Below are 26,540 nucleotides of genomic sequence, written 5' to 3'. Positions count from 1 at the left end.
ACAAATAGCAGCAGACAATCACGCCTATGATTTCTGGAGATAAAATACAAAGAAAAAAGGTTCTGCTTGTCATCTGCACAAGAAGTCTCAACAGGTAACATGATTTCCACATATCCCTACCCTACCCTATTTTCATTGGGAAGAAATGCATACTAAGCCTTCAAGAGATGAAATAAAAAGATTACACCTCCATTCAGGAAACACAGTTTCACTTCTTTTATACTACACTCTTTCCAGTGACATGGAATTCGAGACATATTTTGTATTTCAAGCGCAGAAGTGATTTGTTTGAAATTAAGCTGATTACCTGCATGACTCATGCAATTTCCATAGTGATTTATTAAACAAGCACACGTTCAGTTAAAAGAGAAATAAACATTTCTGTAATACCCTCTTTTTCTTAAGAGGAGATGTTGGGAAACAGTAAAGGGAAAAACGATCATGTCAGCAGAATATTGCTGGTCATATACAACACAATCTTACGCTTCATCAGGTTTTCAACACAGGAAACAGGTATATTAGAAAGTGCCTAATTCACAAGTTTTTCTGAGTCAGCTACAGTGGTTGCTTTGAATAGCTCTAAAGGAACGAGCTGTAACTAGTACTTTTATACAGCTTCAATAATACACATTTCAAAGCGAAAAAGGCCCAACTATCTAACTGCTTTCACAGCCAAGACTCTGCAGAAAAAACTAACCAAGTTCCATTCTGCTAGGACTGAATTTCATCTCATCTCCCCGTCATAACTCTCACAAGACTGAGAACAGAAACATCAGGAGACTTTGTGGGAAGCTTTTTTTTGTTTGGTTGCTTTTTGTAGAAACTGACCCCTCTCCCACCAACCCCCCAGTCTATGGAACAGCGGGAGGAAAGATGAATCCTTAGCTTACTAACGTCCGCAATTTCCACCAACAGATTCCACCTTGTTATTTGAAGTGCCTAAATACTATTGATGCTGGCACTGACGCCCATGAAAACGTAACTGTAACTTCTTCCAATCTCCACGAAATCCAAATCCAAGCTTAGAGGACACCTATGTCTTTCAGATACATCAGAGTAGCTGTAGTCTTCCTCTCTGATCCATCACCCCAGGCCTCTCCCAAAACATCAGCCTCAAGGTATTCACACAGTTACTGAAAGACTAACTCCGGGACACAAAAAGGAGTTCCTGAGTATTGCATAACTTCCTAAGGCTTTTGTAAATATAAACTATGATATCCATGGAGCCCTTCATCACCCTAAACAAACAAGTAGTATTTAATGCATACCAGAGTATAGGTGAGGGCTAGAAAGGGTAAACATACACCTGTGTAAAGAAGTCGAGACATGTCTGCCTGCCGAGTCCATCTGGTAAGACTTGCATTGGATTTCAGGTGAATTCTCATTTACAAGAACATACAGAATTGACCAATACTGCCAAAATCCATCAGTAACCCATTTTCACCCCTTACCCTGCAGCCCCCACTAGTTTTTTAAAACTGTCTCCTATCTCATATATCTTATTTCTCACAAACTTCTCTGGATCAAGTTTTTGAATGGAACTGGTTGTTAAACAGATATATGGAATGCTTCTGTCATGATAGGTTCGTTTCAGAGAAATAACCTCCCAGGTCAACTTGACATATGAATGACCTGAGAAAGCTGATATGAAATAGGGAGGAAATAGGAACCTCAGCTACTCAAGCCACACATAGTCACCAAGCACAGCTGAGAGATTTTTTTTTTTTTTTCCCCCCAGGCACAGTAAGGTGCAGTTTTTGAGACTGGATGTTTTTCTATCCTTCTCTTGCCATTCTATGTGAGAAAAGGAGGAGACATTTTACCCTGCTTTTTTGTTGCTTTTTTTTTTGTTTTGGTTTTGTTGAGTTAGCTTTTTTGTTAGTCTTTGATTGCTTTTGTGTTTTTTGGTATTGGGTGGTGGGGTTTTGTTTGGGTTTTTGTTGTTGTTGTTGGGGGGTAGTTTTGTTTGTTTTTTTGTTGGGGGGGGGGGTGGGGGTGTGTGTGCGTGTACAAAAAGGATAGGCTGGCTGTATATCCAAAGACAAACAGAAAACCATCTTCTGGCAGAGGTTGATTTCTAAGGGTCCAGACATACCAGCAGAGCTGCCTCCTGCAACACACCAGGTGAGAGCACTGACACCGTTCACTGCATCTCCTAGATGCAATATCCCTGTCACAGTGACATGCAGAAGTGCTGCTAATAAATAAAGCTTAAATAAAGGGCTAAGCCTTGCTAAGGATAATGCTATAGCAAAGTAAGTATTAAAAAAAGCTTTGTGAAGATCACACTCATTCAACTTCTGAAATGTTTTTTAGATCTTTTTCTTTTTCATGTCCCATTTCTGCAGTAACCCTGAAGTTTAGCTTTAAAGCAGGCAACCCTATCAAGGAGCAGTAACTCCTGTTGTGCTGAGGACCACCATGACAGATAACCTCATCCTGACAATGCTCTCACATGCATGGTGATTTTTGAGGTAGACCACAAAGCCTTAAACAGCTTATCTGGATGGACAGATAAAAGTTAGTCTTACATTGACCAGTCTTTTGTAAGGAATCCCAAAGATTTATTGAAATTGCTCATTGGCTCAGAGAGACCCAAGCTGCTATTGTCACGTGGTGCCATTCAGTGGAGGGCGGGAAGTCATATGATGACTCCCTGCTGTGTCTCTCATTTTTATTAGTCCAATTTGTGTAACTTGGAAGAAAGTCCCATGGCTTGCACTGTCTTCATCTCAAAAGGAGGAGCAGGTTCTGGATATCACATACAGAACAGAGAAGCCCATAAACCATGCAAGTGTCTCACTGATCACAGGCAGGATCCTGCAATGTAAGCCTTGCCTGGCAGCAGTTTTGGCTTTCCAGAGAGGCAGTGTTTTCTTTGGGTAGGCTGGTCTTCTCAGCAACCAGCATACATGGTCTTAGAGCCCAAGTGCAACACCGAAAAATGTACAGAATTTTCTACAGCCCCAGTAATAATACAGATGGCACTGTCAAGATTAAAAAAAAACAAACACAAACATGGTTTCAGAAGGGAATACCTTCTTTCTGTTGGTTCACTAGGTATGCAATAGTAAAAACAAAAATGTGTTTTGTGTGCATTTATGATTGCAGCCAACAGGTTTATGTTCTGAATCACTATTTGAACAGCATTCCCACATTGAAGGCCTGGGAACTTGGGGACCGAGACCAGCCTTCATTTTGATAGGACAATAACTACTTATTTTTTATTTTAATTTTAAAGGCTAACTCATAATTTATCTACTTTATTTTTTCAGAACCCCACATCTAACTCACCAGGCAGAGTACTAAAACCTTACTAGTACTTGCTGAATCCAATCTCTGCTTAACACAGCTGTGGTGGCTCCCACCCACTTGTTTCAATATTCTCTGCCACAGCAGTATAAAGACACACAGCACAAGAGCAGAGAGGGGAACCAAACCAGCTCCAATGTATAAAGACATGCCTCAGAGCATCAGAAAAAGGAAACAAACAAAAATATCCCCCCCACTCTTTTCAATTAGTAAACCCAAGGAGTTTAAAAAAAAAAAAAAAAAAATCTTCTTAAGCATATGACCCATATGAACCTGTTCCACATTTTTCTGTGCAGGTTTTTCAGAGTTGAGTTTCACCTAGGGAGGAGAATCTCTAGCAGAAACTTCTGGGAGTTCCCAGGCTGCACTGGATCCAGTTTGAGGTGCTCAGTGAATGCTACCGCACTGCGTCCACAAGACTGAGAAGCCTTTTACCGACCTCAACTCTTTCCACTGCCCTCCTTAGGCCCCCTAGGGTGACAGCAATGTTTCATCTCCCACCTCCAGATCCACGCAGCACCCTGTCAGCACAGTCAGGGGACTAGAATTAATCCCTAGGGAGGTCTGAGCCAGTCCAGAGTGCTGGGCTCAACCCTGCTAACTTTACCTAAAGCCAAAAATCTCTATTAGCATAAACTCAGAGTCCTTTTCTGCGCTGAAAGGCTTCTGCGTAACTCAGTAGTGCCCCCATCTGTAAAATGAAGAAATTACATTTCCTTTACGGGGTGCTCTGAAAACTACAGCCAGAAAGGGAACTACAAGAGTAAGGTGCCACAATTCGCAATTGGCTTTTTTTTTTTTTTTTAAAACATTATGTGGAATAAGTCACAGCGTGCTTCCATTTTCAAGGCTAAACCATCACGGCATTGTTCCACCCTATCTCATTTCTGCTATACATTTAACCTTGTGTCCTATTTCTCCCATAGAAATCCATAAATATCCCAAGAAGCACAGTTCCCAGGATATTTGTCAGCCAGCTGAAACCACAAGGTGTTTGAAGCTTTATGAGAAAGCTTGCTCACATATGCTATTGAACCATACTTCAGGCAGCATTTCCTCTGCAAATTCTAGAGATTAATTAGCTAGCTGTACAAGAATAAATATCAACCCTAGAATTATGGGAGGGAGGGAAGGGTGGACGGGAGTTATGCTTTTACTTCAATTAGGAGAGCTGAAGGAAAGCAAAAAATGCATATTCCTGATCAACTTCCTAAGCAAGCAGAATGAGGAAATAAGATCACAATCCCTTTTGACTTCCAGAATGCCAAGTACTGCCTTTGCAGCCACTTTCACTGTTTCTCTTTAACATGAGAGGCAATCTAACAGACAGAAATCCAGGCTCCTGCTACCCCATAAAGAATGCAAGAAACTGCACCATTCTATCTAAACACCGCAGTAAGACCAGCATGACCATTTGGGGCTTATTTTCAGTCATGTTACGAAGTTTAAATAGGAGCAGACTGAACTTGAAACATGAAACTCAAAACTTCCCTCCTTGTACAGCATGCATGCACAAACTCTTCTTTGTTCAAAACTAAAGCTATTAAAAAGCCAAGGATATAGGGCCATCCTCCCTTTGAATTGAAGGATATTGATCCAGCTATCTCTACAAGTGCAATTTAAACTTCAGCAACACTGTGCTCCGAGAACACCTACACGAACGTGGAGGAGCGACAGACAAAGCAGGAAAGATTCCCGAGTGGCCTCTGCCAGCATTATGCTGGCCAGGTACAGCACCAGCAGGCACAGCCCACAGCCAGCTTTGCTACCCTGCACGAGCTGGTTGAGTTTGTATTCCTAACACTTTCCTGTGTTAGGCCCAACACATCAAGCATCCCACGAAAACTCAGCGAGGAAACTCCAGTAGCACCAGCGTTAATGGGTTTCAAAGAGATTCTCCCAACAATCAGGGTGCGTTTTCCTCTATTTAAAGCACACATGGGAATGAATTTTGCAAGGCAGAAATCTAGAACTTCTTATGAAATCAAAATATACTTCACTAGCTGTTTGTCCTCTTGTATCCTTCAGCTCATCACTTACCTTTTGTAGATTTCTGGGCAATGTTTTCATACGCTTTGCTTATTTAAAAAAATTAACATCAACAAACTTCCAGGTTTCAAGAAACCTCTCTGAAATCAAACGTTCCACCTTCAGTTTTCCTGTAAAATACCCTGTTTTCCTCTTCAGATTCATTTTTCAGCTGTTAAGAAGATTGTGATCTCACAGGTACTCACAGAAATTTTTCCAGAACGATTGGCTTCCTCTCTTTCTGCCAAGGCCCGCAAAAAGTCATCTTTCAGTTCTTTTCCTACACTTGCTAGTGACCTAGGGAAAAATAAAAAAACATAAAAAGGTACAATTACTACTATTAATTATTGCCAGAGACTTTGGGTTCAATGTTTGGTTAAGTGTTCTGTAAACACAAGGGAACAGTCCGCACCCCATCACAGCTAATGTGTCTATTGCCTGTTCTGCTTTTACAAACCCTCAAATCACTCTTAAAAAGTTCACCACTACTGCAGACGTATGATCTAATAGTAGTTTATCAAATGGTGATTTCTACTAACACACATTTTCAATTATATATCCAGAGTAATCTAATTGCTTATTTTCTATCTCCAGAATTAATGCCAAAGTCATCTTTACATAAGAATACCACATTTTCACAGTGTACCAATATAAACTCAAACAGATTTAATACCATATTCTTCAGCCAGCAACTCATCCAATGAACTACTACATACTTAAGACTGTTGGTGTGGTAGGGTCAATATAGTTTCTGTATCCTGAATTACAAAGCACGAATAGAAAACCCAATTTTGCTCTACAAGAACTGGCCAGAAAAAAAAAAAAAAACACCACACAAGAAAGGATACCATACACTAAAAATTACTTGTTAGCCTTTGAACACAGTGCCCTAGAACTGAAACGGTCAAAATAGAAAACACGCATCAGATGGACAAACCCTTCAACACAAAATGTGATTCTTTATAACAGTTTCTACAAGTCTCTTAGCCTACTCTAACGCCCTTCTCCATCGGTAGGGGCCTTTGCACTCACTCTAGCATACCTTGCACACACGAGAAGGAAGCAGAGCCTTCCTAAATCCTGCACTACAGCGGCTTCACTGGGAACTCTTCTCCTTTTAATGTGTAAAGGAGCAAATGCTGACTGGAAAGTGCCCTTTCGAGCAACCCAAGGCATACCAGCACCTCCAAGTTCAGCACAAATCTAGCCAAAAGGGCAAGGATTATGACATCCCCCCCCCCCATTATCTTGACTTATTTCAGTAAAAATCAGTAGTATTTGTCAATCTCAGTAGATAGAATACAGCATCAATAAAGATCTTTCTATCAAGTGTATAACGTACGAAGTTTCAAATAAAAGAGTGCCCCAAAAACTGAAAAATTCCCTTTGGTAAGTTTAATATAAACATGCACGGTAGCAACCTTAAACCGAATGAAAAGCCTGCATCTAAACTTCAGAACTCTGATGTAAAGCTATCAGGTCAATCTCTGGCCGCTTCACCAGCTGTCATCCAGAAGTACTTTAGTTTAAAGCTGTTTCAGAAGTGCATCTGCTGCACTGTAAAAATAAAAAATGAAAGACTAACACATGGATTAAACACCTCAATTAATTACTTGTAAAAGATAGATAAGAAATGGAGTATCAAATTTTCCTTTTCCTGTCCAGTTAAGAATTCTGATTCCCAAATTCTTCCTTTCTCCAGCAGAGGTTAATATTATGTCAACAGGAAGTCTATGTTAACAACTTCACTTGAAGTTTGTGACTCCTGTTTTGAAGCAGAAGGGGGGTGTGGGTGCCTGAAAGATTATGTGGTTTTATCCACTTAAATCTTATCTACCAACAGGAGACTTCACCTTCCCTTAAAAACCCTGTCTTCCTCCCATCTTTCAATCAGCAGCAAAATAATCACTGGTCCACTTGCAGAACACCAAGATCTATAAAACTTCTTTTTCAGTAAATATCATTACTTCTGCATTAGAACACACCGAGCCATGCCTGAACTCAAGCTGCACTGTTTCTGAAAAAGATGAGGTTATCACTGGATGGCCCTGTCTAGGTCAAAAATCGTGTAGTATTCAAACAAAGAGCTAAAATATTGCAGGTGCATCACAGGTGCAAGGCTGCAGTTTTCACAATCCTTGAGATAATTCAGAAATGGCATTATTGCACCTTACTTGCTGTGTTCACTACTTGGGGTCTATTTCTGGAAGCCTAACTCTGAAAGATGCAAGATGAGAAAAGGCATCATCCAACACGGATGTATTTTCTCTACGCTATTCTCTGTGACAAAGCTCTCCTTATTCTATAGGAGATGCTTCAACATCTACAAATAGAAAAAAAAAGTCTGCACTTGATTAAAATAAATTCATTCTCCTATGTCTTGCGAGAAAAAACATCAACAACAATATTATGGCTGAATAAAACATCAGGAATGTAATACATTATGGCTGAAGTAACACAGAAACAAGATCACTTGGAGCAGAGCTTAGTATTAAATTAGCTGCTTTCTTCATAATAAAGAGGGGGGTGGGACAGCAGAGCCTCCCCCCCAAAAAATCAAGCTAGATTATTCTTGAGTCATATCTGATAAATATATGAAATATTTGTTCATTTAGAGAAACATTTTTAGAAACACATCAACATTTTACCCTCATGGCCATGTCCCTAATGCCCTAAAAGTATTAAAAAAAAGTTCACAGGACCAGTGAGTGCAGAAACAAAACATGTGTCCTGTATCAGACTCTTAACCTCTTTGAAATCCTGTTTTAAATATATACTATTACTGGATAAAGAATAACAAGGTATTGCCATTAAATTTCAGTCACCAAGAAAGCAGAAATAGGCTCAGGCTATTCTGAGGTAAGCTTCTATAAATTTAGAAAACAAGAGTGTTAGAGAGAACAAGGAGCGTAACACTTAAAGACTGAATTCTAAAACTCCATCATCCAGAAGCATCCCCCAGCATCTAAGCAAGGATTTCCTGAGGTAGGGACGAAGAGCTACTTGGTAGACCTTCCATTTTTTTTAACTGGCAAGAATCTACTCCTTTATTTATGGCATGAATCTGTATGTTATTTCTTTGAGTCTTTTTCACTTCTTTGCCCCTTGGGATGTGCATCCTCTGCCTCGCTATCCCAGCTCAGAGATCCGTCCTTTCTCTCGGGGCTTGCCCACGCCGGAAAAGTGCACCCATTCGACTTCAGGGAGATTTTCAACTAAGATAGTTAAACAGTACAAAAGGTTCCATGAATATTCTTAAAACTGGCTTAAGCCAGGCTTATTTCAATGTCAAACATAATCAATTCGTAACTGACCTGAATTAAACCGTCCACAAAGAATTGCAAGCTTCTGGAGACATAAGTGTGCACTGAAATGGTTTTTAAAAGTTCCAGTTACACACGGTTCTCATCTGAATAAGGCCATATACTCACGAGGAAGATGCAGCATTTACGGGAACATTGTATGAGCATTTGTTACTAGCCAGTCCTTGAGAAAGAAAGATTTTTCTCTCCCTGTCACAGCAATCATGTACGTTTTCCACACTCTGGTTTACCATCGCAGAAGACGACTGAGATGCAAAAAGTCAAGGCATTCCACTCCACAGAATTCTGTCCGTCCGTCCCCCGTCCGTCCCCCCCCCCGCAACCAGGCTAAAATTTTGGGGTGTGACTAGTTAGGAATTCATGAGGCCACATAAATTTTTGTTCCAGCTTCCTGCCAGGCAATATGAGAGAGTTCTCCAAGCAGGGAGGAGCACTGAGGAATTCTCTAGCACTCACGAAACACTACTCCTATCTAATGAAGGTTACTTAACTTGCCAGGACCTAAAAATTGCTGTTTAAATCTGTATTAGGTTCTTCACAAAGCTAGAGGATTACAAATTATATACTGGTATTGAAAACATGCTTGTAGGTTACAACAGTCCTTGAAAAGGAGAGCACAGAATATTTCATTATTACCATAAATTTATGCACCTCCAGCATAACACAAGTAACCATAACATTCATGCACTGCCTGAAACAACTCCTACAATTCAGTTCATGCCTCAGCATACTTACTGAAGGATGGTTTAGCCCAAATTACGAGGCAGCATTATCTCTTTAGAAGGCGCTCTGATGCTAACTGCAGTCACCTGTACTCGTCACTGTACATTTCTGACTGATATTTTTAATTTTATCTGCACCACATGCACAGAGGCCCACACCGGGAGCAGGATATTACTGTGCTAGGTGCTGTACAACCCTCCTGTCTTCGCAAGCTTTGAAACCAAACACCCAGACACAGAAAAGTCTGGTGGAAAAAATAAAGAAGGGTACTATTCTGATTTTTCAAATAGGAATCTGAGACATGCAAAGATTAAGCAACATATCCACCGATAACACAGAATGTGTCTTCAAACATGTTATTATTGTCACCAACCTGGTGGCAAACGCTCTATAACCAGTTGTGTTGACTATTACTTTCTATATTACTTGTCCTCTTCTGAATATACGCTTTTCCTGCGCATACAGAGGAACAATCATAGAATGGTTTGGGCTGGAAGAGACCTTAAATATCATCTAGTTCCAGCCCCCCTGCCATGAGCAGGGACATCTTCCACCAGTCGATGATGCTCAGAGCTCCATCCAACCTGGCCTTGAGCCCTGCCAGGGAGGGGGCAGCCACAGCTTCTCTGGGCAGCCTGGGCCAGGGCCTCACCACCCTCACGGGGAAGGATTTCCTCCTCATATCTGATCTAAATCTGCCCTCTTTTAGTTTAGAGCTGTTCCCCCGTGTCCTATTGTTCTGGTTTGGCTGCGCCCGCAACACAAGTGCCACGCGGCCGCCCCTCCCCCCGCCGGGGTGCAGAGAAGAACGGAACGAAAGAGGCAGAAACTGGCGGGTCGGGGTACGGGCAGTTTAACAGAACAGCAAACAGAGGGAACAGGAACAACAACGATACAGATGAGGAGAAAACACGACACAAACCGCACAACCCAGAGAGCCGCTCTCCCGGACCGCCGCAGTGCGCTCCCGAGCCAGGCGCGAGCTCCCGCCGCCCCGCTCCCCGCCACCGGAACCCAGCGTGATGGCCCACGGCATGGAGCACCCGGCTCTGTTTGGCCAGGAGGGGTCAGCCCGCCCGCCTGAGCCCCTTCCTGGAGTCCGGTGAAAATTAACCCTGTCCTGGCTGAACCCAGGACACCTATCACTGCACACCCTTGTGCAAAGCCCCTCTCCGTCCTTCCTGTAAGCCCCTCCAGGCACTGGCAGCTGCTCTAAGGTCACCCTGGAGCCTTCTCTTCTCCAGGCTGAACAGCCCCAACTCCCTCAGCCTGTCCTCAAAATAGGAGAGGTACTCTAGCCCTCGGATCATCTCTTTGTGGCCCTCCTCTGGCCCCGCTCCAACACATCCATGTCCTCATGTTGGGTGCTTCCATCACCCCACACACCCTTCTCACACTCCCAGTTCAGAAGTGTTTTGCTTGCAGCATGCTTTTTGGTCTTCACTGATAGGTATTAGAGAAGCAGAACGAAGGAAAGCACTTTTTGAACTTGGGTTAGGGCTCCTCAATTCTTATTTTGATAGGCTACACTGCTTTTTTTTTTTTTTCCATTTTGTTATGGTTCCCTAGGGCTTCATTTACTTTATTTTCCTACATCTTCTAGCATGTTGGCTTTTCCTGAGAGCACTGGAGTCACAGCTGGAGACAGAGAAATGTAGTTTAACTTTTACAGAACCCTGCTGACCTGAAGAATGCTTTTTGTCAAACTGAGATAATGGGAAGAACATCTAACAGTCACACTGTTATTCTTTCAAAAGTACGCTCCATGTTCCAGTTCAGCAAAGCGCCTGACTGGAATGCACATTCTCGCCCAACTTCTGCAAAGCAGCTGTGTTTTGCAAACACCTGCCCCAGGATTAGTGGAGAGACTGGCGTAAGAACTCAGTCCCAAAGTTCCTCCCTCATCTAAAGGCATGTAATTTTTATTTCAAAACATTTAGAGTTTCAACCTCCTAGTGCCACGCACTTACAGTATTGTGTCCTGAGGCAGGACTTGTCTTGGAACAGTGCTCAAGTAAATCAGATGTGTATTTGTTTTCTCTATGTGAGGTATGCATGCTTTCAAAAAAAGGGGAGATACTAAAAGGTTATGCCTTGGAGACCAGGGTGTTACAAGGCTGGGACTGGAAAGATCCAAGTTCATCATCTTGCTCTGTCACAAATAAGCAGCGCAAGCTTGGCGATTTGCTCCATTTTCTTGCGCCTCAGCTTCCAGTCTGAAAAGGTGTGGTGACTCTACTTCTCCAGCTCAGTGTGGCCAAACACAGTAAGGCTGCCTGTGACTCTGTAAGAGGCACAGCACTTAAAAAGGCACTGGGAAGCATTCAGATGCTGTAGTAATGTGGACATATACTCATTTATGTTCAGTCACATGAATTTGAAGCTTGGTCAACCCACTTTTCATTATCCAATCTTCTCTGCAAGGACAAGAAAACGCACCGCCTCCACAGTAAAATATTCCTTTCATCAGACAGCAGTGTCATTCTGCAGGCTGCCTTGCGGGAGTATCAGACTGGCTCAAGACCTATTAATTCATGTCCTCAGGCCTTCCTCCCTTCCCAACAGACCCAACACTGCAAGTCTACTCGTCTCTTCCAGCTAACTCGCCTCAAACAGGATGCGAGGTTCAAAAAACACTCATGGGAGGGTAGCCAACAGCCATCAAAACCCCAGTGAAGATTAGCAGAGTAGGAAAGCGGTCTCTGACTGACCTACCACATGCAGCCAAATAAAGGAAGAATGAAGGCAGTATATCAGCATTGCCAAGACCGATACGCAAGCTGGATTTGGACTACTGCACACACGGATTTCTCTACATAGAGACAAAGTGAAAGCACTTCATGTCCAAATAAACATAATATAGGCTTGCTTAAAGGGGAGGTCTAGATTTTTTTTTAATGAAAAAAACAACACGCTTTTTTTGGTTCAGCTTTGTAAAGTAAAGCCTGCTGATTCTACCATCCAATTTGACAGTGTGTTAACTCGCACTTCCCTGGAGCTGTTATAAGCAATACCAAAAGGTAAAACCACCATGTGATCATTTCTATATTTTAGAAAGACAATGACGCAAGGAAAAGACAATTATTTAACTTTCTTTGAACCTAAAATAACAGCATCCAAAGGCACTAAGCAACAGCATTTGTACGAAGAGCCTGTCTGTCAGTTTGCAGTTTTATGACATAAGGTGTGCAGCATCACAAGAGCAGAGGACCTAAGCAGGAAGGCATGGCTAAGAGTAAAATACAAATGAACTTAAAATCTGTGGTATCTCTGTTCATGACCTTCTGTACTGTAAGAGTGTCACATCTGCAAAACAGCATCAAAACTTCTCAACTACAGCAAGAACAAGCTCTGGCTGTTAGAGCACGGTAAGTGAGGAGCTTAATGCTGACCTCAAGAGAAGGGAGCGAATACATGGGCAGAACCAGGCCCAGCATGCCTGTGCCCCATCTCACAGAGTTCTTTTAACAGTTTTGGAGGTCTCTGCAGCAGCAGTTCAGGGCATGCTGACATTGAGCTGCATGGTATGTACTATTTTGTTACTTGTGCAACTTCATTTTAAAAATATTTTTACTGCATGTCTGTCTATGTTAAAAAAGAACCATTCCTGATGTCAAGGAATTAGATTATTAAACTTTCAACTATTTGGACGTTTTGGGGCATATAAATATTTGTAAAATCTGATCTGCTATAAAATTTTTGATTGCTGGTTACAGAATTGAACATCCAGGAAATACCTTTCTAAGGACCTTAATACCATACATTTCATTATTTAATAAAATGAACAAGGAGCTGTAACAACTATACTTACTACACGGTATTTGAAACTCCACAGAATAAATGATTTTTTTTAAAGAAACATTTGAGTTGCTTATGCCCTTCTCTGGAACGCTTTTCCAGAGCTATCACAGATTTGGCTTGTGTTAAGAAGCTCACACCTGACAAAACACTGGCACCAATATTTCAAACGGTCCAAGCTCCCAGTAACGTGGTCCTGTCACCCATTGTTCACAAACTTGGAAAAAAAGAAGTTCCTTTACCAGCTCTGGTTAAGGCCCTAAAATACACACACCTGCCCATTTAAAACAAGGAAGGGAGGAAATTCAGATATTTTTCCCAGTGTTGCTGTCATAGCTCACCATCTATCAGAAAAGATAACTATACATCCTATATGTTGTGCCTTTTGCATGAAAGGATTGGCCTTGCAGTCTCAGTCAAGACAAAAGCGCAGCTGACTGTGGGAGGCATACTGAACATGTGGGCCATGGCTCAGGACAAGGAGATGTATTTCAGCTGAGTTGTGGGAGAAGAACCAAAGAACAGTCCCTGAATTCCCTTGCCTCCTGGCTTACGCACAGCACTTTCCTTGTTTGATGGCAGTGCCTTCCACAGAGACAGGGAGCTGCCGGGACACTTCCAGGCGTCAGAAAAATAGTTACTTCAGTGCACAGAGGGAGCAGGGTCATAGCAGTCAAGATTTGCTAGCCATCTGCCAAGAAGAGATAGCTTTTAACATGGACTACGTAAGAATATATTAACATTTTACTAACAGGTGCAACAATACGAGTCAAAGTCAGATAACCTCTATTTCCAGTACAACACAGAATTTGAATGCAAAATGAACCAAATGAAAAATCTGCTTTTGGACGAAGCAGCAACAGAGAAATAATCTTTAAAAAAACTGCTTCCACTCCACACCTGGCCCCACAGCCTGTCCAACTTTTGCTGCTGACTACCATCACATTACAAGCACACAAACATTAGGCACGACTCATCTGATTTACCCTCTTTCACTGGGCCCATTCTCCATGCCTCCTCTAGTAACTGAGAACAAAAGTATCACCCTTGGCTTCTCCTGTAGACTAAATAAGGTCCTCTGTATTTGTCACTTTTAAATACATGTTAATAGCCCTGCAGGTTGCATCAGTGCCCACCAGACCCAACCAGTGCTTTAATATAACACAGACTGAAGACTCCTTGTTGCTACCATTGATCCTTCGCTTTCTTACCAAAAAAAATAACTGCTTTAGAGAGACGTCACACTCGGGAGAACGCGGGAGGGAGGAGAAGGGGTGAGAAACATGAGCAACGGTCAGAGGCTGCTCCGAGTTTCCTGACTACCACTGGGAATAAGGCCGTAGCAGTGGCTGACAGACACAAATACTTGGCAAATGAAGGTTCGGGTGGAACAGGCAGAGCCAGCACACACCACCTCACTCCACCTCACAAATGCTCCATTTTCAATGTTCAATTTTTGTGAGGAGAAAAAAAAAACATATACTTCTAAAGCAAAAAGATTTAAAGCAGCACACTTAAATGAGGTGATTGGCTGCCTGACCATTCTCCACTTCAATTACTTGGCTGCTATTATGCAGAAGGAAGCCAGAAGTTAGGCACCTGTGTTTGCCCCAGTATGCAATATTCCTATTAAGTCCTGAAGCCCTATTATGTGGTAGGCAGGCAAGCCAGGATTGCTCAACTCGGGTTACAGTAGGCAGATGAAGGGCTTTTCAAGCTCAAACAACGGTTACAAAAAATTCAAGACAGCTGAGAACAAACACATTGAATATTATTCAAAACATAGCATTTATTACAGCCGTTACTACACACACAGACACTTTATGCAAGAGAAAAGAATAGGCAGGGTCCAAACCCAGCAGGCCTACCGTCAAACACAAACAAGTCCAACTCAGACATTAAACTAAGCTTATGTACAGTATGGTCTGCAGTCTCCAGGCTTTACACATTTTCTAGTACAGTTCATAGTGTCAAGAGAAACCTTCTTCTGGCATTTTGGGAGATCCGCTTCACTGTAAAAGTTGTCACAAGGCTAGGTCTTAGCTGTTCCGCTTTATTGTTACTGAAAAAGCAGCTTCCACTTCATCACAACCTGTCTTTTCAATAGGCTTACAATACACACTGATTTTGCCCAGTGCATACAAGTTATTCTGTATAGAGCTGAAAGCCTGCAGTAACAACTTCCCAGACCGGAGGAAACAGTGAGCAGTACATATACGCCATTACACATATCTGAGAGTTTAGTTTCTGAAGCAGCGATTAGTACATCTACAGACTAACCTTACAAGTTACCATCTTAAATAAAAGGGAAAAAAAATAAGGTAGAGCTGGAGTCCCAAAGGACTATCAACCTGACCCTCCAGTCTCTTGCAAGAGACACCTCACAGGTTATCTGTGTGAAGATACCAACAGAAAGACAAAAGTCAGAAACCACTCAGATAACATAATGTTTTACCAAACAGCACTTTGACTGTAAGTGAGGGAGCACAAGACAGTTTACGGAAGACTTGGTAGACATGGGAAGACTAGTAGGAGTTGGAAGGGACCTCTGTGGGTCACCCAGCCCAACCCCCTGCCCAAGCAGGGTCACCCAGAGCAGGCTGCACAGCACCGCGTCCAGGCGGGTCTGGAACATCTCCAGAGAAGGAGACTCCACAGCCTCCCTGGGCAACCTGGGCCAGGGCTCCGTCACCCTCAGAGGGAAGAAGTTCTTCCTCATGTTCAGCTGGAACTTCCTCTGCTTCAGTTTGTGCCCGTTGCCCCTTGTCCTGTCGCTGAGCACCACTGAAAAGAGTCTGGCCCCATCCTCCTGACACCCACCCTGCAGATATTTATAAGCATTTATAAGGTCCCCTCTCAGCCTTCTCTTCTTCAGGCTGAACAAGCCCAGCTCCCTCAGCTTTTCCTCATAGGAGAGATGCTCCAGTGCCCTCATCATCCTCATAGCCCTCTGCTGGACTCTCTCCAGTAGCTCCTCATCTTTCTTGAACTGGGGAGCCCAGAACTGGACACAGTACTCTAGATGAGGCCTCACCAGGGCAGAGTACAGGGGAAGGAGAACCTGCCTCAACCTGCTGACCACACTCTTAATGCAACCCAGGATGTCATCGGCCTTCTTGGCAACAAGGGCACACTGCTGGCTCATGGTCAACTTGTCGTCCACCAGCACTCCCAGGTCCCTCTCCACAGAGCTGCTCTCCAGCAGGTCCACCCCAAGCCTGTACTGGTGCCTGGGGTTGTTCCTCTCCAGGTGCAGGACCCTGCACTTGCCATTGTTGAATTTCATCAGGTTCCTCTGCGCCCAGCTCTCCAGCCTGTCCAGGTCTCGCTGAAAGGCAGCACAGCCTTCTGGTGCACCCACCACTCCTCCCAGTTTTGTCATCAGCAAGCTTGCTGAGGGTACACTCTAACTCTTCATCCAGGTCATTGATAAGTTGAATAAGACTGGGCCAAGCACTGACCCCTGCGGGACACCACTCGTTACCGGCCTCCATCTAGACTCAGAGCCGCTGATGACAACCCTCTGAGCTCTGCCATTCAGCCAGTTCTCAATCCACCTCAATGTTATGACCACTGAAACCATAAGCACTAAGAAAGGACAACTGAGACGTTTATCTAAAAGCCTAAAAGAAGATATCGGGCAGTTATTCATGCATGAGGCGTACCTGGTCCTTACCCAACGCTTTTGTGCCAGGACACCCCTCTGCCCTGCCAGGGAGAGACAGCAAAGGGCCCTGGAGACGGCAGGCCAGCGGGCCCCTTGCCTGCAGCAGCGCGGCCCCCTCCCACGAGGGCCAGCAGCCCTTGCTGCCCCGTTGCCAGAGAGGACGCTGCCCCGTGGTGAACCTCATGCGCTCAGACCCCGCACAGGAATTTTTGTCTGGAAATAATGTTCTGCAGTGCCTGAAGCATCCACATGTACGCACTATTCCCCTCTCCAAGCCACATCACCAAGATGACAGGCAAAAGTGGAAACAATAATCAATCAACTTCCCCTATGTTACTGACTTACATCATGTTTTGCTCAGGATTTTCAAAGATTATGTGTTTATATGCATTGGCCTGTGTTTTTCTTGGGACTAAAATCGTCTTGACAGAGGCTGGGGGGTGACCATTTTGGAGTGGAGTTAGCCACCAGGTTAGAATTTACTCTTGAGTAAAAGGACGATAGAGTTTCATTTTGAAATACCGATACTCACATTAATTAAACAAAAACAAGTTCTATTAAAATATTCATACTTATTACCGCATTGTAGGTTACCCCCTCTAGCAAACAGAATTTACAGAAGTAAAAATAAACAATAATAGAAATAATACCTTTATACGGACCTGCAGAAAGTGAGGCAAGTAAATGCAAGCAAGCCCTAACTGTTCTGGGGACAGAAAGTCTTATAGCGTACTTTATTGGATTACATTAAAATAGTCAAGTATTTGTAAAGTCTTAGCAAATATACCATTAAAAAGACACTTTAAAAAGTCTAAAAGCAAGATAATCTGTGCATATAATTTTCTAAAATGATAAGTGATACAATTATGCCTCACTTGAGCGCAAGTTCCATTTATTTAAATCCAGTAGGATTTGCAATGAGACTACAGGCTCTTATCTAATCAATAACGCTTTTACTATTTTTATTACCTTGCTTCATAACCATTAGCATATGCCATTCTTTTTTCCAGGATTATGTTATACTATTAGTTATTTTTATTATGAAAGATCTAGGTAATCTTTTTATGACGTTCTAAACTGCATTTATTTTGTGATCCTTTCAGAGACTTACTGCCTCCAAGAAAAATGACCACAGAAACTGTCACAATCAATTAATAAGCTAATTTTGCATGTTCTTGCCAAATCTCCAAGCTATTCCTTAATACAGGTTAAAAATAAACACCCTCAGAGGCTACAGGAAGAAGGCAGCACTTTTAACAGCCTTCATGTCTGACCTAACAATAAGAAGTCACATAAAAGCGAGAGCAGGAATCTCACTTGAAGACACCGGCCATCAGCAGCCTACATGCCTGAAGCAAAATACATTTTTTTGCTTTAGATAATCTAGCCTTTGTTTCAGCCCCATGTAACTCAGCTATGACTCAAAGACCCAATTACAGGAAGCCCCTCTGGGCCAGCAGAGATTTTTCTGATAACAGCAACGGAGAAAATGGAAAGCAGTGTGCACAAGACAGTGTTTTCATGTAACAAGTCTGCTATGCATGCTTGTGAGTCCTGAACACACATTACTCCTAACATCACACAAGCTGACTTCAAAAACCTAAATAACATTGCACCAAAAAACAACAAATCTAGTCATCTTTTGGCAATGTGCTTGGATTTAAAGCTACAGCAGACAACATCACAGTGTATATTTCTTGAAGTGTCTACAGATGGTTAACTAGCTTTGTTTCTTTTAAAGTGACCCTGATTTTCAACAAGTGCTGAGATCAACAGTGTAAAAAATCAATACCCACGGCCCAAGATATAAAAAAAATTTTGGTCATTTTTAGAAGAATTCAGGTTGCCAGGCCTGTTCACAAAATTGCATTCAACACATCCATCTCCATGGCTTCTCAAGCCCAAGTTCCACACAACCTAGCTAGCATAGCCAAAACAATAACATACATCTGCTAACTTTTTCCAACCAGCACCAGGCATATCAATCCTTATTATTGCACAAAACAGGTAATTTGGAGGGGGTTTGTGCAGATTACTAGGTCGTCTCTGGACTTCAGCACTGCAACTCTGTGCTCTCTGCCCTCTTACTTCCCTAATCCATCAACACTGCAAGAAATCTGTCTTACATGTTGAAAATGGTCAGAAGACATCAAATCTCCTTTGTACCACATTGAAATAATTTGCTATTTGGAAATTGATTCTACAACAAAGTGACAGGAAAAAAAACTCTTGATCTTTTATTATCTGGATCAGTAACTGATGTATTTGCTAATGGCTTAGCAATAAAATGCAGCTCAAGAGCCTCCCTCTTCCATGCACAATGGAGGTGTGTTCAGTGAGTCTGCTTCTTGACATCCGTAGCCTCACCCATATTAGCAAAACAAGAAACTGCTGACAATATACAAAAGAGCTGGAGCCACCCCTATCTTCTCCCCTTTCTTCCCAACTTTTTTTTGTTTTTGTTTTTCCTCTTGAAAAAGACAAGCTTTCAGATTCAAAAAATTTTCACGTTTTCATTCCAAGTCCCTAACGCAGACGGGAAGTGCAATGGCCTAGTCACCGAGAGACTTCAATACAAAAGCTGTGACCCAAGAAGGCGCAGAGCTGACACAGGCTCGAGTGCTGTACCAAGCTACGAAGCAAGCTGCTCAAAGTAGCAAGCCAGAAACGCACCATGAAGAGCTGGATAGGCAGCTGGATAGCCGAGGCACCAGCAGGCACCAGCCCCCAGGACCCTCTCCAGAGCTTTCACCCGGGAAGGGAAAAAAAGACCAAAGAGGTGGTCTGTAGTAGTAAACAAAATAGTTCCAGCAGTCAGCTGGTAGTGACACACACCACCACTGAATCCACGTGGCTGTAATGAGCGGGTTGTTGCATCCAAGCTGCCTACTGGGACTTGTTCCAGAACAGCTTAACTCCAGAACTGCAACTGATAGGTCTTTGGGCCAAGGACCAAAGTACCCGTACCAAGAACCAAGCATTTTCGCTACGTGATGACGAAATTTCTGTGCCAGCATGCAGGCTTTAGCACTGTTTGATCGCTTAGCACAGACACAACCAAAAATGGGCCAAATGAAATATCCTGAGGCATGAGGATGCTAACACAAGGTTGGGCTGCCAAAATGCAGCAGGGCTAGACCAAAGCAGAAGGATCCATTCCCCTTGCCAAGAGGTCGCGGGTCCCCAAAACACACTGTAACCCCTCTCATAACCTGGCATCATCTCAAAATGCCGAGGCTGCTCAGAGAGTCCCAAAGCTGCCCAAAAGCCTTGGCTCCCTAGTCAGATACTTTTAAGGACAAGAGTTTATTTGATCAGTTCTGGCCTACCTGAACAACTTCTACGGCCAGTGGACACACTGACACAGGTAAGTTAAGGCAGTCAGGTGGCAGCAAGCAAAAGTATCTGGAGCTTGTGTAGGAAGGCTTAGGACCCCTACAAAGGGTGGGATATTGGCCTGAGACTTTTGAGAGAAAACATTACAGCTATTTGCAATCTGCCAAGTGGGAAAAGCACAGACACCCTCAGCACACGAACTTAACACCGTACCAGCAAAATAATTATCTATTTCAGATAAATAAACTTCACATTTTAGGGCTATGAGCAAGAAGATATTTTTCAAGCAGTGCATCAGTTAACAGATGGAAAAAATATGGAAAAAGAGAAAAGAAAAAAAGCAGTTAAGACCTTTTCTGCTAGGAGAGTGGACTGAAAAGGAACTGAAAATTGCAAGCTACAACTTGATATAATTACCAACACTACTTGAGGCTCACAGCTGCTGCCCAAAATGTTCCAGAAATTTCTGAAAGCTTTGAGACTGCTGCCAGAGCAAATGCCATACACTGCAAGGCTTGAGAGTGGAATTCTAGGCAGGATACCTATCATTACAGGGGAATTCAGAGCAGCTTGAGGTTTTATTGTTGATCTTTTTGTTTAAATCTGAATTCCAAGGTACAAAAGCCAAAGTTTTTGGCACAAATTGGCTGAATAAAATATTTCTGTGTATTTGAGAGTGTAAGGTTTTGCCCAATTATAGTTAGCTATTGCACATAAAGTTCCCTTGATTGCCAGAAAATACTTTGCTTACAATAAAATAAGGCTTTGTATTTTCTCTTCTGCTGAGCTATCGAATCACTTCTTTCGGTTACTCCGCTGTGTTCCCAAGGATACAGATCTCATTACCTGAAAAGCATGCTGAAGTTAAACCCAATCGGAATCGCTGCACTAAAGCTTTGTAAGACCAATTGACCTGTCAAAGCTAACGAATGAGTGGGCATCCTACCTCTATGAGAGCCTATGGAAGTTATCTTTCTTGAGATACAAAAGCCATTGAATTCTTCATTGATTTTAAGTTTTTAGGGTGAAGAAAGACTGATTTTTTTACTCTGTGGAAAAATGGATTTAAAGGTAAAAAAATAAATATATATTAGCTGAACTGACAAGGTAAACATTACTACAGCCGTATTTGAGGAAATAAGGATTAACATTTTTTGAGAACGTCCACACATACTGAAAGATTTTTAGCAGCTAAGCAAGGAAGACCGAGAGTGTAAGCATAATCTTTTAAATAAACTACCAGTGTTCTCTTAAATATGATAATATCTTTGTCCTGGGATAATCAACTCCTTAACCTTTGGCACTTGAGTTTATTTAACTCAAGATACAGTAATTATTTCATTATCAGGAAACACCCATGTTGCCACTTCCAATTATTAAAATGCTTTTAGTCCTAGCCACACAAACAGGGAAGAACATGAGCTGCACCTGGGGAGGGGGGATATGGGGTGTGAATCACATTTCCAGCTTCTACACACACATTGAGATGTCATGCATCTCAGTAAAGCTTCATTAACCTTAGTAGAGCTACACGGATGACAACAGTTGTGGGTCGGGCCCGACATCTTAAATACATAACAATAAAAATAGACTACATTAAACTAAAAATTTATTATTAGGAGTTTACATGCTGCTACATGTGTATAAAATAGTAGTTTCATTATGTTTGATGAAAGGTGCCACAGTACTCAGCTTCCACAAATAACTCTAAACAAGCTCATTGGCAATTGGTTAATCCAAGAAACTGAAGTTTTGCCAAGAAGTAAACCTTGCCCTAATGTAATACCTCATATCTCATCCATCTTAGTGTGACCGTAGTTCTGAATTGTTAAAGAGTAGTGAGAAGTAATTTCTGTAATTTACAAAACTTGCAGCATTTTTAAAAAGGAAAATAAAAGTTTTAAGTTAAGGTTTTGTAGCATATGGTTCCTGTTTACAGTTCTTCAGCCTTCCTGGACCTATTTACAAAAATCATAATGAGGTTAAAATGTTTAATCAGAAAACAAACAAATAAGCATTGCCCAGACAGGCACTGTTCTGCTTTGTTTTACACTCAGGTTAACCTTTCTTTCAAAACCTAACCTGATATTGCGAAATGCACAATTTTATTACGAAATCAGGGAAATTCTTGCTCTGGGAGCCATACAAATCCAAATATAGCCCCTGTCCGTTCATGTAACTTCTACGACTTTCTCAAAGGGCTGGTTGTAAAGTAGAGACAGGTTTCCACTGTGACAGAACTAAAGGAAGAACCCAGGAGACAGTACACTCTTGCAGCTTCGCAGACTGCTGCAAAGCGCAAGGGCAGCTCTCCTCCTGAGCACAATGCAACTCCTGCGCTCACGGGAGGTCCAACCACAGGAGCTGTACACCAGCATCTCCCCATGGTACCCAGGCATATGCTGGGGGTTTTAAAAAAGAGTTTTAATAGTCTTAGCCCCAAAAACAGAAGCTGGAAGTAAGACTTGGGTTAGGAAATGCAGCTTTAGCTGGGCCTGTGAAAGAATAAGCTGAACAATTGCTTTATGCCTTCCCATGTTTGTCTTTAAGAGTTAGCTAAAAAAATCAGTTACATATGCCAGCTACTTGGAACAGCCTGACTCTTAGCCCTCAAAGCAGGTTACTGATGTGTGCATTGGAACTTCCTATTGACAAATACATAATTACTGGATTACCTGTTGGAAACAAGATGGAATCCTGCCTATTACTTTATCAAATACCCCAAAACTAACAGTCCTATACACCGCAACACCTGAAGCAGGAAATGATGTCCCCTCGGCAACTTCCCAAGATGAGAACAGCGTTAGATTATGTCTTCTCTAAGAAAAATAAATTGAAAATTATTTTTTCCTCTAAGAAAAATAAAGTGAAAATATAGACATAAGCTTATTATTTTACAGGTGGTTTGAGCCACAAAGTTTCACATTAGATCTCAATCCACTTTAGAAACTCTCATTTCCTTTCAAGTTGGAAAACTAGCCACAAAAACCACCTAAACGAAAGGTGTAATTTGAAGGCAAAAAAGTAATTTCTTACATCTTGCTGATACAACTGTGTGGTTTGTACTTCCTAAGCTCCTTTAGAAAATTACATGAAAATCAATTCAATTATTTTGTTTACTTTCATTATGTCATTAATCATGAGGAAAAGATTAATGATTTTTAAAGCTTCCAATTAATTCAGTTAAGATTTTTCCTTTGAAGAGCTTTTGAAAAAAGCCGCCTTTGCTTTTCATAAGTGTTTAAGTGTTTTGGTAATGCACTGCTTTTTTTCTGCATATTTTAAAGAAAGTCTGAGTTTAAAGTAAGAAGTAAATATGAAGACTTCTGTAAAATCTGGAAAATATAGACAGAAGAGAGAAAATATTTATTTGATGGAGAAATAAGTAAATTTTAAACAAGCAATAACACGACTGATGTTGCAAACTCATATCTATTAATGCATTTAGTTATACGAGAGTTAAGGCCATAGAGATTTGCAACTGTTTTATTTATAAAGCGTGATATACAGCTAGAAGTGCATGACTACAAAGAGTCTACATTTCAGCTGGAGTTGCTAACAGATTTCAAGTTGCGAACCTTGACCCTTGAGCGTGAGTATTGATTCAGAAAACAGTTTGTCAGGTCATAAATAATTGGAGGGGCATTTAATTCTATGTGGAATAAAATTAATTACATTCCTTAGAGAAGTACTGTTGCAGATGTTAATATCAGCACATCAGCTACAGAGCACTCTAAATATTTTGAAGGAAACGAAAAAGAAGTCTGCCAGTTCTAGCATGTACAGTTTGTTTACTTCACGACAGAAGATGGCTAGAAATCAGAACGAGAATGAAACACCTACAGATTCCAAAACCTTCCAACGTTGTTAATTTGCCTAAGAAATCATGAGGTAGCTGTAAATTTGGCTTTTAATATTGCCTTGATGCCAAACATCAAGGAGTGCGAATATCTGTGTTTATGTTTCTGTAGCCCATCTCTAGCTTTCACTCAGCCCTCTAAGCACTTACACTGCAGAAAGGAGTGGTTGACACAAGTAGTTTTAACAGTTTCATGTTTCAGTGCAAGTGTTTTTGCACATATAGTTCCCTTTCCCCTTTTTTTTCTTTAAATCATGTGGGTTATACCTTGCACGATTAAAAAAAGCATTATAAGAGTAAGATCTCTTGAACTGTACAGCATCATTAGATCCATGAATCAAGCTTTACAAATCTAAATAAACAAAAAAAGAATAATAACATTTCCCAATAGCTCCTACTCTTTCTATACATTCAGATATTTTAAGGTTTTTTAGAGACTGCTTAGAGTACTTAGTTATGCCTAACACTTTCTAACATGTGCCTTCTTTTCAGCAGCATAAACATTTCACAAACAACACTGATAGCTGTTTTCTCTCTCAGGATTAATTTTTGAGCATGTCTGATTTGAAAAGATGCAGTTGTTCTCAAGAGAACAGTTAGTGAAAAAGACAAAAGCTTTTCTTGGTTGGGGTTTTGCTTATTTAAAACAAAAGCGGAGAGGGTAACACTACCAGAATAATTGCTTCATACAGTACTCAGCATTCAGACACTTTTAGGTGTACTGCACTTAGAAGAGTATGAGATGTCCTACAGTGAGCTTCTGAAGGAGAATTTCAGGCCTAAATCCTTTAATCCCTGCAATTTAAGACAAACTGACAAACACCCAAATACGAAAAGCTGCACCAAAAAAGGAAGAGAGAGAGAGAGAGCACTGCTGTGAAATACACATGCACACAGCCTTTTATGTATCTTGAGTGGAAAAAGAGCCTGGAACATGCCTAGATTAGGCAGATCCAAGTATTCTGTCAGAGAAGGGACTCCCTCCCCTCCTAACCGTCGCTGTGGTTTTCAGAAGCTCCGTCTTATAATTGAATAAGCGAAAAAGAGGCACGTGATATTAATATAGCCACTGAATGCCGGACCTGACAATTCGTCATCATTACTGAGAAACTCCTTTCCTCCTACGGACTGGCAAGTGGGAATTTTTGGACCGGCATTTCCGCAATGACTAAAGACACTTGACGCGTGCAAACGAGCAGCATCAGGTCTGAATTATCTTCTTGCTTCTCCCACTGGTTGCCTTCCTCCACAGCACAAGCACTGACTTGCAGCGTGTGGCTGCATCTCATGTCACTCCAATCTTCAAAAAGGGCAAGGAGAACCCAGGGAACTACAGACCGGTCAGCCTCACCTCCATCCCGGGAAAGGTGATGGAGCAGCTTATCCTGGAGGCCATCATCAAACAAGTGGAAGAAAAGAAGGTTATCAGGAGTAGTCAGCATGGATTCACCAAGGGGAAATCATGCCTGACGAATCTAATAGCTTTCTACGATGACATGACTGGCTGGGTAGACGAAGGGAGAGCCGTGGATGTTGTCTACCTAGACTTCCGCAAGGCTTTCGACACTGTCTCCCTTAACATCCTCCTAGGGAAGCTGAGGAAGTGTGGGCTGGATGAGTGGTCGGTGAGGTGGATAGAGAACTGGCTGAATGGCCGAACTCAGAGGGTTGTCATCAGCGGTGCTGAGTCTAGTTGGAGGCTGGTAACAAGTGCTGTCCCCCAGGGGTCAGTACTGGGCCCAGTCTTGTTTAACTTCATCAGCGACCTGGATGAAGAGTTAGAGTGTACCCTCAGCAAGTTTGCTGATGACACCAAACTGGGAGGAGCGGTAGATACACCAGAAGGCTGTGCTGCCATTCAGCGTGACCTGGATAGGCTGGAGGGCTGGGCAGAGAGGAACCTGATGAGGTTCAACAAAGGCAAATGCAGGGTCCTGCACCTGGAGAGGAACAACCCCATGCACCAGTACAGGCTTGGGGTGGACCTGCTGGAGAGCAGCTCTGCGGAGAGGGACCTGGGCATCCTGGTGGACGACAGGTTAACCATGAGCCAGCAGTGTGCCCTGGCTGCCAAGAAAGCCAATGGAATCCTGGGGTGCATCAAGAAGAGTGTGGCCATCAGGACGAGGGAGGTTCTCCTTCCCTTCTACACTGCCCTGGTGAGGCCTCATCTGGAGTACTGTGTCCAGTTCTAGGCTCCCCAGTTCAAGAAAGATGAAGAGCTACTGGAGAGAGTCCAGCGGAGGGCTACAAGGATGATGAGGGGACTGGAGCATCTCTCCTACAAGGAGAGGCTGAGGGAGCTGGGCTTGTTCAGCCTGAAGAAGAGAAGGCTGAGAGGGGACCTAATAAATGCTTATAAATATCTGCAGGGTGGGGGTCAGGAGGATGGGGCCAAGCTCTTTTCAGTGGTGCCCAGTGACAGGACAAGGGGCAATGGGCACAAACTGAGGCACAGGAAGTTCTGTCTGAACATGAGGAAGAACTTCTTCAC

General features: G+C 42.3%; 1 protein-coding gene across 1 annotated transcript in view; it reads right to left on the bottom strand.

The window, feature by feature from the left end:
• The window catches only part of CFAP299 (cilia and flagella associated protein 299), a 217,710-nt gene that overhangs the window by 141,166 nt on the left and 50,004 nt on the right, over positions 1-26,540 (bottom strand). Inside the window, 1 exon segment of the mRNA XM_075422118.1 lies at positions 5,547-5,637. Within this exon segment, the coding sequence (XP_075278233.1) occupies positions 5,547-5,637 (91 nt within the window).

Source organism: Opisthocomus hoazin, chromosome 5, assembly GCF_030867145.1.
Source record: "Opisthocomus hoazin isolate bOpiHoa1 chromosome 5, bOpiHoa1.hap1, whole genome shotgun sequence".
Classification (NCBI taxonomy): Eukaryota; Metazoa; Chordata; class Aves; order Opisthocomiformes; family Opisthocomidae; genus Opisthocomus; species Opisthocomus hoazin.
Note: the sequence above shows the minus strand (reverse complement) of the source record. Positions and strands in the feature narration are given on the sequence as shown.